Source organism: Cyprinus carpio, chromosome B25 (genome assembly GCF_018340385.1).
Source record: "Cyprinus carpio isolate SPL01 chromosome B25, ASM1834038v1, whole genome shotgun sequence".
Taxonomy (NCBI): Eukaryota; Metazoa; Chordata; class Actinopteri; order Cypriniformes; family Cyprinidae; genus Cyprinus; species Cyprinus carpio.
In genome coordinates, this window is record NC_056621.1 from 13,000,287 (window position 1) to 13,015,722 (window position 15,436).

Sequence of the window (15,436 nt, forward strand, 5' to 3'; positions counted from 1 at the left end):
TGCTCAAGTGCTGACTACTTCCTTTTTGTAAAGCTAATTTCTGCTTATGGTTAAGTATTGTTGTCTGACCCCCTAACCCCCCCAAAAACCACAAGCAATATAAAACCTATATAAGGTTCACAGTATGCATTTGACACTTATTTGCCAGAAGTTCTGTCGTCTGAGGATTTCACAGCAAGCTTGAATTAATTCCGACATATTTTACGCAAATCTTTAGTTCTCATCTAAACATTCTAAAAGAAATCACTTTATATATATAACTTTTTATATACTAACAAATTAAGGATCATTCTGTGAAATTTATTTCCTTTCAGTCATGGACAGCTCACCAGAAATACTGGATTTCGATTCTTCAGATGAAAATGGGTAAGGAAAACCTTGATTTATTTATTTATTTAGTAAAACATATAGGCCTATTCTGCACTTAAACTGATAAATCACAGATAAAATTACCTACAAATCATCACACTTCTCATTTTATAGAAATGCAGTCTAATTGTTGAATGTGTGTTTTTTAAGTCCCGAGAACAGTGGAATATTTCTGCAGCAGTGGGAGGCACAGGTTCGGCCCTATATTGAGATGATAGACTTCATGAGGCGAATCGGCATTGAGAAGGAACTTGCATTGCCATCCATTGCAGTGGTGGGAGACCAGAGCTCAGGGAAAAGCTCTGTATTAGAGGCGCTATCAGGAGTCGCTTTACCTCGTGGGAGTGGTACGTTGTACACCTACAATACATTATTCATTTATATATACAAACATATATATGTATTTTAATATGGTCCATTCAGGTATTGTCACCCGCTGTCCACTGGAGCTTAAACTCAGAAAAAGTAATAATGGGAGCAGCTGGGCCGCCACAATCTCCTACAATGAAGTGCGTGAGACGTTTCATGATCCTGCACAAGTTGAAAGTTACGTCAGAAGGGGTGAGGCTGTATATAAGCTAAATATCATTACTAAGTTATAATACATAACAGGATATACAATGACAGTTCTACAAGTTCTTATTAGTTACATTATTACTTGATAAATGAAGGTTGAGTAATTATGTAGTGTTTGTCTTTTACAGCACAGAATATGCTTGCTGGAGATGGAGTAGGAATCTGCGAAGATCTCATCAGTTTGGAGATCAGATCGCCTGATGTGTGCGACCTCACGCTGATCGATCTGCCTGGAATAACAAGAGTACCTGTGAAAGGACAACCGGAAGACATTGGAGACCAGGTGAGAAGAAAACAATGAATTAATAATTGTGAATAATCCCATATATTTATGCATTCGTTCCTTTCTGTGCAAATTCTGCAAAAGCAAAATAAATTGTTTACACAAAACTGAATAGCAAAATAATTATGTAATTCAATTTGAAATTTTTAAATAACATTTAAGAAAGGATTTAATAAAATGTAATATAAAATAATAGATTTACACTTTCAAGTTGATATCTGGATGGCACTTGAATTAAACCTGGAACGTGATGTCACGTGCATAATAATGTAGCATGCTACAGTTTAAAATATGTAATCACTGCCTTATTAATTCCAGATTCGACGCCTGATATTGAAATTCGTTTCCAAAAAAGAAACCATTAATTTGGTTGTTGTTCCCTGCAATGTCGACATCGCAACTACGGAAGCACTTAGAATGGCTCAGGGTGTCGATCCTGATGGCTTAAGGACTTTAGGTATAACTTTTCATATGAACTACAGTTTAATTTTCACGTTAGAGTGTGCAGAGCAATTTCATTCATATCTATTCAAAAACTTTTTTTAGTGCTTCAGCAATACTGACAAAGCCAGACCTGGTAGATAAAGGAGCAGAGGCCGATATCTTACAAGTACTGCAGGGTAAAGTTGTTCCTCTCAAAAAGGGCTACACTATTGTCCGATGCAGAGGCCAGAGTGACATCAATGAAAACGTTTCTCTGGCTGAAGCCACAAGACAGGAAAAGGAGTTTTTTCGCCCAAAAACACACACTTCAGGTATTGAATTAGTATAAATTATACATATTCAATTTATGTCAAGTTCGAAGACATTTAAGAGTGCTCTTGTCTCCACCAGTCATCTTCTTGAGGAGCAGAGGGCCACAATACCCTGCCTTTCCACCAGACTCACTAAAGAGCTGGTCGAACATATCAAGGCAAGTGTAAACATGATGAAATATTCCAAAACTGACTCTAAACACTGAACTCATGAGTTATTCCTTATCTCACAGTCTTCACTTCCATCTCTAAGAGATCAAATTCATATCCACTTGTCTGCGGCGAGGTTTGAGCTTAAGAATTATGCTGATGGTCCTCCTTTAGAACCTGAGCGAATGGGGCCTTATCTCAGCAAGGTACAGTAAGGGCAAGCTTCATTACTTGTATTGCCCAGTATCTGAAACTAGCCTGACTGAAATGTACACACTTGAACTTACTTTTGCCGTATGTGTAGAAAATCTTGGAGTTCAGTGACCAGATAAGCGAGTTGTGTAGAACAGGAGAATCAGACGATGGGAACCTCTATTCGTATCTTCGACCAGTGTTCAAGCAATGGGAATGTCATCTGAGTAGCTCCAAAGCATCATGTACGTAATATTGATACATAACAATCTTAGTATGATTGGACGCAATGTACAATACACTACACAGGTGCAGTTCATCTGTATGACATTCTGTCATCATTTAGTCGTTTCAAACCTGCATAATTAAGCGCCAACAAGGCTGTTGTTGATACATTTAGACCAACAATATAAATTGCGAGTGAGAAATTGCTTTTTACAACAGTCCAATGAGCAAAAAGTAAATAGTGAGTAGCCTAACTTATATATTTGGTTATAATATTGCCAGTTACTGGCCAAACATTACCTCCCCCTATGAATAACCGCTACGTCTCTTAGCAACACACATTAGTAATGTTCGTTCCAGAATGATTAATTTTGAATCGTTTGAGTGGATTCACTCATAAAGCCACTTACTGGAATAATGTTATACCTGCAGAAAGAGTCACTAGATATTCTCCTCCACCAATACAAAGACATACAGCTTTTCTGGAACAAGCGGGGGGTGATGACTGGTTTATTTTTACATACAAAACTGTCACTATTCACTTGTAACCTTATAATTTGAGATGACTATTGTAGCATTATTTGATTTCAGTCAGAGAGTCCGTAAAACAGATGACAGAAAAATATGACGAGGCCCATCGTGGAAGAGAACTGGTGACCTTCAGTGACTACTGTGTGTATGAATCAATGGTGAAGAAACATGTTGGAGACCTTAGACAACCTGCTTTGGATACTTTGAAGCTCATCCGAGGTTGATATTGGAATTTAGCTTGTATTAACAATATATGTGGATTACATTTGACATGATTAATAATTACAGTTTTCATTTAATATCTTAGGTATTGTGGAGAAGGAGTTCAGGGTCATGTGTGAGCTGTGTTTCCCAAACTACCCTCATCTGAGACACATGATACTGGTAGGTTAAATTGACAACTGTTGATTACATTAAATAGACAATAAAGTCTACATTTTATTTTACATTTCATTACATTTCTGGTGTTCAATCCCCTAGAACCATATTGACGACATTCAAACAAAGCAAGAAAGCAAGGTGGAGAAGAGGATCCATGAGTACATTAACATGGAGAAACTTGTGTACACGCAGGATCCCATTTTTACCCAGAAAATTGTTGACTTCAAGTTTGTGGAAAAGCGACAGGAGTATGAGTCCATTAGTTTGGATACAGGAGAGAACGCAACCTCACCTCACAACTGTGCTGTTTTTGACACCAGGAGCTTGACGCCTGATAAACTGATCATCTACTACGAGGTTTAAATCAGTCCATGATTTTAATGTTAACTGCTTGTGTTTTTGGTATTGAATGCACTGAAAACCTCCCACATGTTCTCTCAATCTTTCAGATAGTGTATCAGCGTCTGGCCGACTACATTCCCATGGTGATCCTGCTGTTCATACTGAAGGAAGCTGCTGTGATGCTGCGGGCTCATGCTATGGACCTGCGGGATGGAGCTGATGTTGTGAAGATGCTCATGGAGGACACAGAAGCTGGACGGAAGAGAGCAGACTTACACCAACGCATGGAGAGACTGCGCCTGGCACAAGAACGCATCAGTATTTACCTCTGAGACAGTAGTTGCTTCTATTTTTTTGTCATATGCTTGCTTGATCACTTTTAAAGGCAGCAGCCAGCCAAAGAAATATCAAAATAAAAGAACAAAAGTGTAGTTTGAGGCTTTAGGAATCATTTAGATTTTTTAGGTTCAAGGTTAAGGTTAAGTTTAATCATGAATCATTGTTTGAATTAAAATAATAAAATAAAAAAAAACTTAATAAAAATGAGTGTGAAGTAAATGTATTTTTGTAAATGACAAAGCATAAGTGAAAGTCTGCTTGTACCTTCTAAAAGTGTTTTTGAATAATTAATAAAAAAAGTTTCAGCTTGTTACAGTGTCTTCTCCACCAGCTACGATGTATACATTTTAATAAAACATCGCTATAAATCATAAAATCTTTTTTTTTTTTTTTTCTTTACATATTTGAACTTAGGTTTTAGGTTTTTTAATTAATGTTATTGTTTTGGTGCAGTTAATAGTTTTGTTTTGAATGAATGAACTCATTTTTGGGAGGATTTTCAGTTCCCTCCAATAAACCTTGGACCTTACTGAACTGAAGCCTTAATCTCCATACAAATGCAAATACAGTTGTATGGTTCGACATATCCTGCTTGAATTTGCTCTAAATGAGAAACGCACAGACCTTCATAAGTAGGAGGCTACTAAATTTGCATCTGTGAATATGAAATATTTTAACTACTGTGTTTTTCTTTCATTTTGTCCGCCCACTGCAGTCGTCAAATGTAACACATCAGCGAGGCAAAGCTGGACGGCTGTTTGTGAAAAATGCCGATTTGATAACTTGTGGTTAAATTAATTTTCTACTAAAAATGTTTTTTTTTGGAATCAAAATAATAATAAAAAAGGTGTCAACTTGTTACAGATTTCTCCACCAACTACAATGTACATCTTAACACAACAAACCTATAATTTTAATTCTTCTTGGTTTTCTCTTTATGAACTTATTTTCACTTCTTTAAGCAAATATCTAAATAAACACAAAGCAACTTATAATACAAAGTAATTTTACTTTTAGATTGTTGTTTAATGAATCTTGATAAATCTATAAACAGTCACAAAACAGTACCTTGAGATGAATTGCCAACTGGAAAGAAATCTATCATCAGAGTTTTAGATTAATTTTTATATATATAGTGTGTAAAGTATAAAGTTTAAACATAAATTTGTAATGAAAATTATCATTGACAGCGCTTGCAAGTCACCCACTTGCTTAACCAACGCCAAAGCATGGAGAAGGGCATTTTTTAGTGATAAGGGCCACAAGTCATAACTGAACTGAGCGGCTCAAACAGGGGCCTTTTCAGGGTCCTCAGACCATGGATAAGTCCCAACACGCATTGTCTGAGGGGCGAGGTGGATTCCATCTCCTCGTGCCCTTCAGAAATTTAGGTAAAGTTGAAAGAAAGAAAGTTGTTCCTGCCCCCAGCAGTAAAATCGGGTACGTGCTTCCCCTGCAGGACATGACCCGCTGAAAATGAGACTCCGTCTCTCAGAGGTGTTCGAAGAGGTGAGCAGGTTGAAAGCCAAATTGTTTTTTGGGGCGTTCCAGCTGAGGCGAGCAGAATGGAACCCCTCCTTTTCCTCTCTAGTGCCTCAGGCAGCTTCAGCGGCTCAGGGTCCAGCACAACTCATGGGCAGTTGATCAAAGTAGTACCCTTGCTGTCTATGGAGGGTCAGAGAGCTGTACGAATGCATCAAAATATATCTTAATTTGTGTTCCGAAGATAAACGGAGGTCTTCAGCCGAGCTCACACTACCAGGAGTTTTAAAATCATAACCGATTTTGAAATCTGGTTGCAGCACACACATAAGGAGATTATTGCAGATTATCTTCCCTCAAATATTAAACATGCACACACTACAAGATTTGAACATCGTGGCACATCACACACTGCAAGATATAATTAATATTATCATGGGAGTGTCTCACATGATCTCACACAGCAATCGTCACTTTTTTTGCGTGCTAGTAGCTTACTGCACTCCCCCGGTGCAAAACTGAGGTGATTTCACTCCAGCACTTCTCTTTCTCCTTACGGTTGTGATGCGTTTTCGACACATTATACAGACAGTCGTTTTACTACAAAACTATCCAACCAAGCCGTACATCATCTGTTTTGCGGTTTTGCGCATTGGCTGTGAAAGTACTGACGTCATCATATAGCCATTATCATCCCGATTTAAATCCTAAATATCAAACATGTTTAACAATAATCGGGGCTGCCCCGATTTGTGTGCGAGCAGATCGGGAGGTTGCAAGATTTTGATCGGACAGCAGTGTTACACTGTATAAAAGTAAAACTGAAGCAGTGTTGTAGTGAATTAAAGCAGGTTAACTCTAAAAGTGATGAATGACCATTAGTCATGACACATGTGGATAACAAACAGAATTCCTGAAGGAAAGAGTTTATGTACAGAGCAGTGTAATTTAATGGGCCTATATTATCCTTCTTTGGATTTTCCTTTAAAAGTGATGAATGACTATTATAGCTGTTTGTGCATGTAAACAGATTCTTTTAAAAAAAGAGGTTAAGTACATGTAAAGGTCTTTCTATCAACTTGAACTGCTATGGTGACAGTCAATGGAGGCAAAGATCTGTTTGGTTACTGACCTTCTTCCAAATATCTTCCCTTTGTGTTCAGCAGAACAAAGAAATTCGTACAGGTTTGGAACAACTTCAGGGGGAGTAAATGATCACAGAATTTTTCATTTTTGGGTGAATCTATCCTTTTAAGCAATTTTCAAAGTAGCTAATGAAGATACCACTGGTAAAATAGCCAGCTGTGTCAAATAGTCTGATGTGGCTCTTTTAACATTTCCACACATTTAATTAGCAGTTATTTAAGCAGAGATGCTGAGAAATACAGGATATGGCTTTAAGTCTCAATGAGTAACGTCTGACTTAATTACTACATTGAAATGCCTGTCCTTACTAATGGTTAAAAAATGTCTCATATTGTGTGGTAAAGATTTTGGTAATATCACCCCTCTCAAGTAGTTTTATCAGAGAGCTGCTATACAAATTCATGACTCTCCCAAAGGGTTAGTTCACCCAAAAAATGAAATTTCTGTCAATAATTACTTCACCCGCTGTGTCAGTTCCAAACATGTAAGATCATTTCCCGGAACACAAAAAGAAGTGAAAGTGGCGTCGGCATACAGCCAAGCATATGGTGACCAATACTTGGAATTCATGCTCTACTTTTAACCCATCCAAAGTGCACACACACAGTGAACACACACACATCATCAAACGCTGCACACCTGGGAGCAGTGGGCAGCCATTTATACACGCGCAATCCGGGAGCAGTTAGTTCGCAGGCTGTGATTATATTTATTGTATAGTATTGTGTATATTTTTATATATATTTATATGATGTTTTTGATGTTTTTGATGAGATGTTTGAGGTTTATGAAACTTTGGATGCAACATCACTGCATCTTTGAAAGTCCAGAAAGGTAAAGACATCGCCAATTAAAATATCACGTGACCACAGCGGTTCAACCTGAATATTATAAAGCAGCGAGAATACGTTTTGTGGCGCCCCCCCCCCCCCCCCCCCCAAAAACAAAAACAAAAAAAAAACAATAAAATAAAATAAAATAAAAACTGTCATCAGGCCTGTATTTTAAGAGCACAAATAAATGGCCAAACTATTTTAACTGTGTGCACCATGCATAAGTTAAGGGTTTATGATGATGTATTATAATTGTCATGACGCAGAAAGTGTTGTAAATTAGGCCAACCATGGAAAGGTCCTATCATTTTTTATTTATTGTCTAAATAAAAAATTTATTAAAATTGTACAAATTATTTTAATCAAGTTTGATGATCGTCAGTACTAAAATTAATGATAAATGCAGAAATGATTTTGCTAATATATTGGGTTTGTAGGAGTGCACAATGGTACGAGATGGGCATCTTCCGACAAAAAATTAAAATAAAAATTGTGCGTGGTCCCCCCAGTCATTTTGCGCCCTCAGGCAACCGACCTATGTCGCCTATGCCACGGGCCGGCCCTGACCAGAAAATTCCCTTTCAAGTATGTGACTTCACTTACTTTCACTTTAGGAGCCATGACTGAACAGTCCGAAAAATGTTTTTTTGTAGACGGCTTCACGCAGAACTGTCACTGAAGAACACGTGCCTATGACTAATTTAGGATATTTTCACACTTGGTCCTTTTCAGGGGTCTGAGCATGGTTTGCATAGACTTTTGGCCCATATGTGAACACTCCAAATGATCTCATACCCCTCAGAAGCAAACGGAATCGAGACCACCTCGGGAGGTGATCTGAGTACAGTTCACTTTGAGATATTGGCACGGTTCACTAAAAACGGCCATTGTGAACACAAATCCTCCCGGTTCACTTGTTTTTTTTTTCCATTCATGCATTTTCTTTGTTTTTTTTTTCCATTCCTCGTTAATGAAAGTCTCTGACCATTAGGCAGCTGTGGCCCAAAGGTCGCAGGGTTAAGTCTCGGTGCCTGGCCCCCCCCCGCTACAGAGAACCATGTGTTCCCTCCACCCACTATTCTGCCATGATGTAAGAATCTTCTCCGTCAGCACGAACATCCAGGAAGGCGGCGGGGCCTGAGGTGTAATGACTGCCCACTTAAGACACTGTGCTTGATCAATTAACCATCTGTCCTCACTTTCATCTTAACGGGTCTCTTCAACGTGGTCTTGTGCCTGCTTGTTTTAAATCTGCTGTGATCATTTCTCGTTCCAAAGAAAAATAGCTCTTCGGGTTGAATGATATAGGCCTGTGGCCTTAACGTCTTTCATTTATGAAAGGTTTGTAGCGTTTAATATGTAAAACACTGTCCAGTATTTCAATTGACCCCCATCAATTGCTTTAGAGCAAATAGGAGTGTTGATGATGCAGTTTCACTCGGTTGCAATCTATTCTTCAACATCTGCTAAATCTACATATGTACGGTCCTTGGTAGATGTATGCCTCTGCGTTCAAATTCATTTGTGGAATAATTAACACTTTTATATGCAAGAAGACATCACTTCTGGTAAAATGGATTTTTAAATCCTGGGCGCGCGATAGAAGTGTAAGGATACCTTCCCGGCCAAAGTTTTAAATTCTAGGTGTGTCCTTTTCCCACTTCATGCTCTTTATACACAATTCTGTCTTTCACACCCAGTTCTAATTGTTGTTTAAGTTTGACTTGAAATACCTCTGTAGTTGGTCTTATTACTAATGGAGATGAGTCCTGACTAAATTTATGAGGGGCTGGGCAAAATGGTCGCGAAAGCTATAACTTGATATAGGTCAAAAACCAAGGGAACTGGTTGTGGATTTTAGAAAGGTCCCTAGTCCCCTCTACAAACTTTACTAAGGGGTGGAGATGGAAGGGTCACTTTGCTTCCAGTTCACAGGGACCACAATCCAGGAATCCTTATCATGGAGGGAGCTCAACACTAATTTTAAGACCAGTAAAAAAAAGCTCTACCAGGCATCGCACTTTCTGCAGGCTCAAAAGTTTAGAGTCAGCCCGGAGTTGTCAGACTCTTTGATAGGTCAAATTGGCGTGCTCACTTATAGCTTATTCTAGTTAGGTAAACTCTGTGTACGTGATGGAAAGTAGCGCAGAGCATCAAAAATATAGGCTAGCCTCATTTCACTTTTTCTCCACCAGAATAGAAGGCTAAAACAGTAGCGGACCACTCTCATCCTTCACTTTTTTAATCATATAGGAGTATTAAGACTTCTGCTTCAGGAGACAGCACTTAGCCCCTCTGGCTGGGGGATACCTCTGAACCGCACTGACTGCTAGTTGCACTTTGTGCATACCATGCACTGTGCAACTTTCTCTGCCGAGGGGTATTGTCTTTTTTCTGGGCGGGTGTTGGTCTAATGTCTTACTGGTTGCTGGGTATTGCTGGTAGAACATCGCCTGTTTTTCTTTTTTTTGTTTTTTGTTTTTTTTTGTACTCAATGATGTTTTGTCTTTGGGTTGTTGTAATGCAGAGAGTTGTACCAAGACAAATTCCTATCAACTTGTTGACATGGCAATAAATTTATTGAATTGAATTGAATTGAATTGAATTAATGAACTGCGCTCTCTTCCACCCTCAATACCCATGGCTGAAGTGTCCTTGAGCAAGGCACTGAACCTCCAGTTGCTATTGAATTGAATTGATATTTTCCACTGTTATTTCGGGTGTTTGTTCACTACTCACTGCTGTGTGTGTGCACTTGGATGGGTTAAATACAGAGCACCAATTCTGAGTATGGGTTACCATAATTGGCAAATGTCACTTTTTTCTCTTTTTTTTTTACTTTAAAAATCATGCTTTTCACAACATGGCTACTGCTGCTGCTGGAAGAAGAGGGATATTATGGACAGACAAGGAAACGGATGCACATCTACAAATTTGGAAGGAGACTATATTAAAAAAACAACTGTCAACAACCCACAGAAATTCAAAAGTGTTTCTGCAATTTTCAGCAAAACTGAAAGAGAGAGGATTTAACCCGGACCGCTTCTGTAAATGCCAGGTTAAAAGTAAAGAAAGTGCGCTTCAGAAATATATGGCCACACGCATTACCACAAACTTTGAACTAATGGACAGTCAACCGATATATAAAGTGGCCACCTTGTTGATGTACTGGACAAAATTCTTGAGTACAAGCCCCTCGCGCAAACCCAAAATGATGTCGTAGAGGGAAGTGTATACATCAGCGAGCATGATAATGGTACATTCCTTACCAACTTGTTTTTATTACTTTTTAAAATATCAGCTTTAAAAAATAATATTATTTGAAAACATATTTTTTTAAATGGGCTGCAACAAATAAAATTAATAAAAAACATCTAGTAGTAAATAACGTGGTTATTTTGTAAGGTTGTCTATTAATAAACATGGAAAAAAAAATATACAATATAAAAACAGAAGCTTTACGAAGCAGGTTTTGAATCATCACTAAAAATATAAAAATGTTGTACATTTCACCAGGATTGGGAAAATATACACATAATTTAACAAGCCGAATAATATGGGCTATTAGGGGACTCGACATGTCCGGACATGTCATTGACATCAATTTTATGCAAAGATTCCCTTTCCATAGGCACAATTCAATTCAATTCGCATTAATTGTCGCAACACATTTTCTACATTATATTTAGAACCTTTTATATTCATATTTACATTATATTAATGATTTTTATACAGTATCATCCCCTAAACCTACCATCACAGTAAACATTGTAAAGATCATGTAGTATATTTGATCTTTTTCAAAAGCTGTATAATTATTTATTTTTTTACTGTACACCTACCACCACACAATACATTTTTGCATGCACTTACATTTTTAATTAAATTGAGTTTTTAAGCGATCTGAATTATGACTACTCAAGAAATTTCATCATAAACCGCATTTACCTTGTTATATCAGTGTAATATCCATGCCACTATACAAATTTGTATTCTGATAAATCATATAAACAAGCACACATATACATAATCATATCAAGTTAAAAAGAGACTTATCTCTATTTTAAAGAATATGAAAATGAATAACTAAAAGATATAATTATATATGACCAGTGGTGTCAAAAGTATTCACATTCATTACTCAAGTAGAAGTATAGATACTAGGGTTTAAAAAGACTTTTGTAAGTTGAAGTATCCAGCTCAAGCTTTTTACTCAAGAAGTAAAGTGTAAAGTACTGGTTTTCAAAACTACTTAAAAAGTATAAAAGTAAAAGAGGCAATGTAGGAAAAAAAATGTCATTAACAACAAAAGCAGAGATCGTGCCAGAGTTGTGCACTACCCTACCAAAGACGCAAGCCATACCTATCATAAAAACTTTATTTTCAGCTATATTGGGCCATGAGCCGCCGCGACTATGCTCATTGAATGAACGCGTCTTTCAGCACAATGCAAATACATTGAAGACAGCGATGATCAAGTTGCCTGGCAGTACGGCAGTGCCAACTGGCGCGGCAAGTCACTGGCCCTTACGGAATGTAAATATCTGCTTATTGTGACCGCGAGAAATGGCTAGTAAAGGTTGCGTACTCGGTGTGCGGCATACGGCTCAGGCGGCTGTTCATACACAACATAAGTGCTGTCAAATGAATACTAATCCAGCGATTAATCGGGCCGGTCAAAAATGTTCTAATACCGATAAGCTTTCGTATTTTCGCTGTTACGTTGTCGGGTGTTTTTTTGGTAAATAAGTAAAAGTTGGTATAAAGCTCGTTTCTGAAACAAGAAATACTGCAAAACGCTATTTGAGCTCAAAGTCTGTACGAATCGTTTGTTGGTACATGTGGGAGAAAGCTAGAAAGGTCTATCAAATGACAGTAAAGAGAAATGTCAATCTTTAAGAAATATATTTTTTGATAAACGACAATACTGAGTGTACTTGCTGAACACCAGTATGGAGTTATAGTTTTATGGGAGCAGTGAGGAATGCGTAGATTACATAGTGTCGAAGGTACAGGTTATGTTTCATCTTAATGCCATCAAATACTTATTCTATATGATTGAAGTTTTATACGTTTTTGTGTTATTTGGTTTTTTTTTTTAAGATAGATGAAGTTGAAATAGTGATGAGCTATGCGAAGTGAAAATAGTAGTATAAACCTCCTTATTTTTGAAATGTATAGTGAAAATGATATTTAGCGTGAAATGGTGAGTAGTGGTACAGATATTCGAAAAGAGCTTTATTTGTGTGAGATACCTCGTGTCTTTTATATGTTGTTTTTGCGGCTCAGACATCTTCTGTATACATACTACTGAATAATGAGCGAGCCAGTTGGTAGAGAGGAGACCGGTCTTTTTGTTTCGTGATATGAAATTTGGTGTTCTTGGCTGTTGCGATCACGAATTGGAGGGAAGAAGAAGTGCTAAATGCCATAGCCCCCCGGTGAGGAATGACACCGCAGCTTCTGTAGCCCATTTCGCAGAGTTTCCAAATACCTGTGTTGTCAAAGAAGTTGCCTAAGGGCTCCAAAACTGCCCAAGACAACTCACACACAGGCTTAATATACTGTTCAAACAAAGCTTGGCAATAACCTGCTGGACTGCGTAATGTGATTCAGTTGCTTCAGGCAATATACAAAAGGCAAAATACAACAGCATGTCACCACATTTCTGGGTATTATGGTACCTAATTGCGAAGACACAAGCAAACTCAAAGGTTCATCCGCATGAGGACCAAACTGGATAGGTTCATTTCTAAAGTTTCGTGGAATGGGCTTCAAATCTCTTACTGAAGACAAGCCGAATGGTTTAATAAACTTAGTTTTATAATGTAAGGAGTAGGAACGTACAGATTCTTGCGTTGTAATGTAAGGATTTTAGCAATTTTTTAAGTCGGCTGAACAAGTCTTTAGTAAATTTCTAGGTTTTATATGGCAAAGTTAAGCAAAATGCAGCCCTACGGCACTTGTTGTTACATTTGACACCTCTGCTCTATTACCATTAATGTTAAGTTGTCTTAAGGTAGAAATGATTTTTGAATATATTACTATCCCCCGTACTATAATTATAGCTACAAAGTATATTGTTGGAGAGCTTTCACAATCTGTTTAAACTTCTTTTTGGGCACATCTAATTTGAAATTTGTCACAGAAATCAACATGTTGTAAAAACATTTCCTTCCATATCCATGAAGGGCACAGCCCAGACACCTTTAGAGAACCATTCTGAATAAAAACCCAGATTTTCATTTACCAATATATACCTTAGATTATTCCAAATTGGTGTATTGTGCAAATGAAGCAGCCAAGGTAACAAAGTACAAATACTTAATAGATATTTTTGGGTGTATCTATAACTTTAACTCCAGTACTATTTTTCAGCTACGACTTTACTAAGTACTCGTTTCAGGCAAACCGTTTACGAATTATCGGTACCTTTCTACTTCTACCATTTTAAAAATACCCTTCATTAATAGTTATTTTCATTTCACTTCTGGCTCATATTTCAAAGCTTGCTTTCTCTTCAAAAAAATAAATAAATAAAAACCCATCCAGGTAGTAGTCACTTCACTCCGACGTTTGAGTGAATTTGCGTTTTGGTCGGATGAGAAGTATAAACATATACCATCTGACACTTATTGGTCTGTACATGATCCATCGACATGCACATGACACTAATCACATAACACTCCAAGTGCACACACAGCAGTGAGAAGTGAACACATCATGAACACACACCTGCCTGGAAAAGTGGGCGGCTATATCTCACTAGTGCCTGAGGGAGCAACTGGGGGTTAAGTGCCTTTGCTCAAGAACACTTCAACTATGGGTAGTGAGGGTGGAAGAGAACGCTGTTCATTCACTCCCTCCCACCTACAACTCCTGCCAGCACCCGAGACTAAACCAACCTGACCTTCTGGTTACAAGTCCCAACTCTCTAACCATGTAGCCCGAATACAGGAAGCCCTGTATCGATCAAGAAGGTATTAGGATTATGAAGTATTTTTCATTTTTTATTTTTTGATTAATCACTTGGATTAATCATTCATTTTGACAGCACTAATGTTTATTTGAGACAAATATAGACAACCATACAAGGGTAATTGTTTACTAAAGCCTGCCCTGGGTACACCAATTTTCTTGTTCATTGCCTGCTCGCGCAGATTTCCTGCAACTAAGCTTTGATGTACATTTAATACATTCCATTAAAGGTTATTGATGACATGCCCTCTGAAGTTTGAACTTTTTGCAACCACACAAACTTAGTAGGCAACTAGTCATCATATCTCTAGTTTCTGTAATGTATTTAGCATTGTACTAAAGTGTGTTCATTTTCACGGGCATATAAATGCGGCTGAAACAGGCAGCCTTAGTGCATCCCAAATTTTTTCAACATGCAGACAATATAAATCTTAAATATAACAATATAGTCAAATTATGGCCTATAGCCTTTAGAAAATGTTTTTTTTTGTTTTTTTTTTGAGGAGGTGGGTAGTGTGCACAATAGGACCCTCTGTGGCGTGAATAAAAAAACCATCCAACATAAAGCTTTGTTCTTCATGAATCAACCAAATAAAAATTTTTTTTCCTTACATTATACTTTTACTTTTAACAATACAACCTAATATACACAAAGCGTATTTTGAAACCAGTACTTTTACACTTGTTACTTGAGTAAAAAGCTTGAGTTGATACCTTCCAAAAACTCTACAACAACAGTCCAATAAAAAAAAATTTCAAACCCTAGTATCGATACTTCTACTTGAGTAAGGAATTGAAGAACTAAATTTAGACAACCCACGGAAATGAGGAACGACCTCTTTTTAAAATGTAAG

General features: G+C 37.5%; 1 protein-coding gene across 1 annotated transcript; it reads left to right on the forward strand.

Moving 5' to 3' along the window:
* The first annotated feature begins 260 nt into the window (after positions 1–260).
* LOC122142416 (interferon-induced GTP-binding protein Mx3-like) lies at positions 261–4,346 on the forward strand. The gene is given in 14 exon segments (XM_042753019.1): positions 261–366; positions 520–716; positions 793–930; positions 1,074–1,228; positions 1,547–1,685; positions 1,783–1,961; positions 1,964–1,983; positions 2,063–2,141; positions 2,217–2,339; positions 2,438–2,570; positions 3,142–3,300; positions 3,389–3,465; positions 3,562–3,819; positions 3,912–4,346. Coding segments are annotated over 14 exon segments (1,932 nt in total). The 5' UTR covers positions 261–316; the 3' UTR covers positions 4,137–4,346.
* Positions 4,347–15,436: the final 11,090 nt, after the last annotated feature.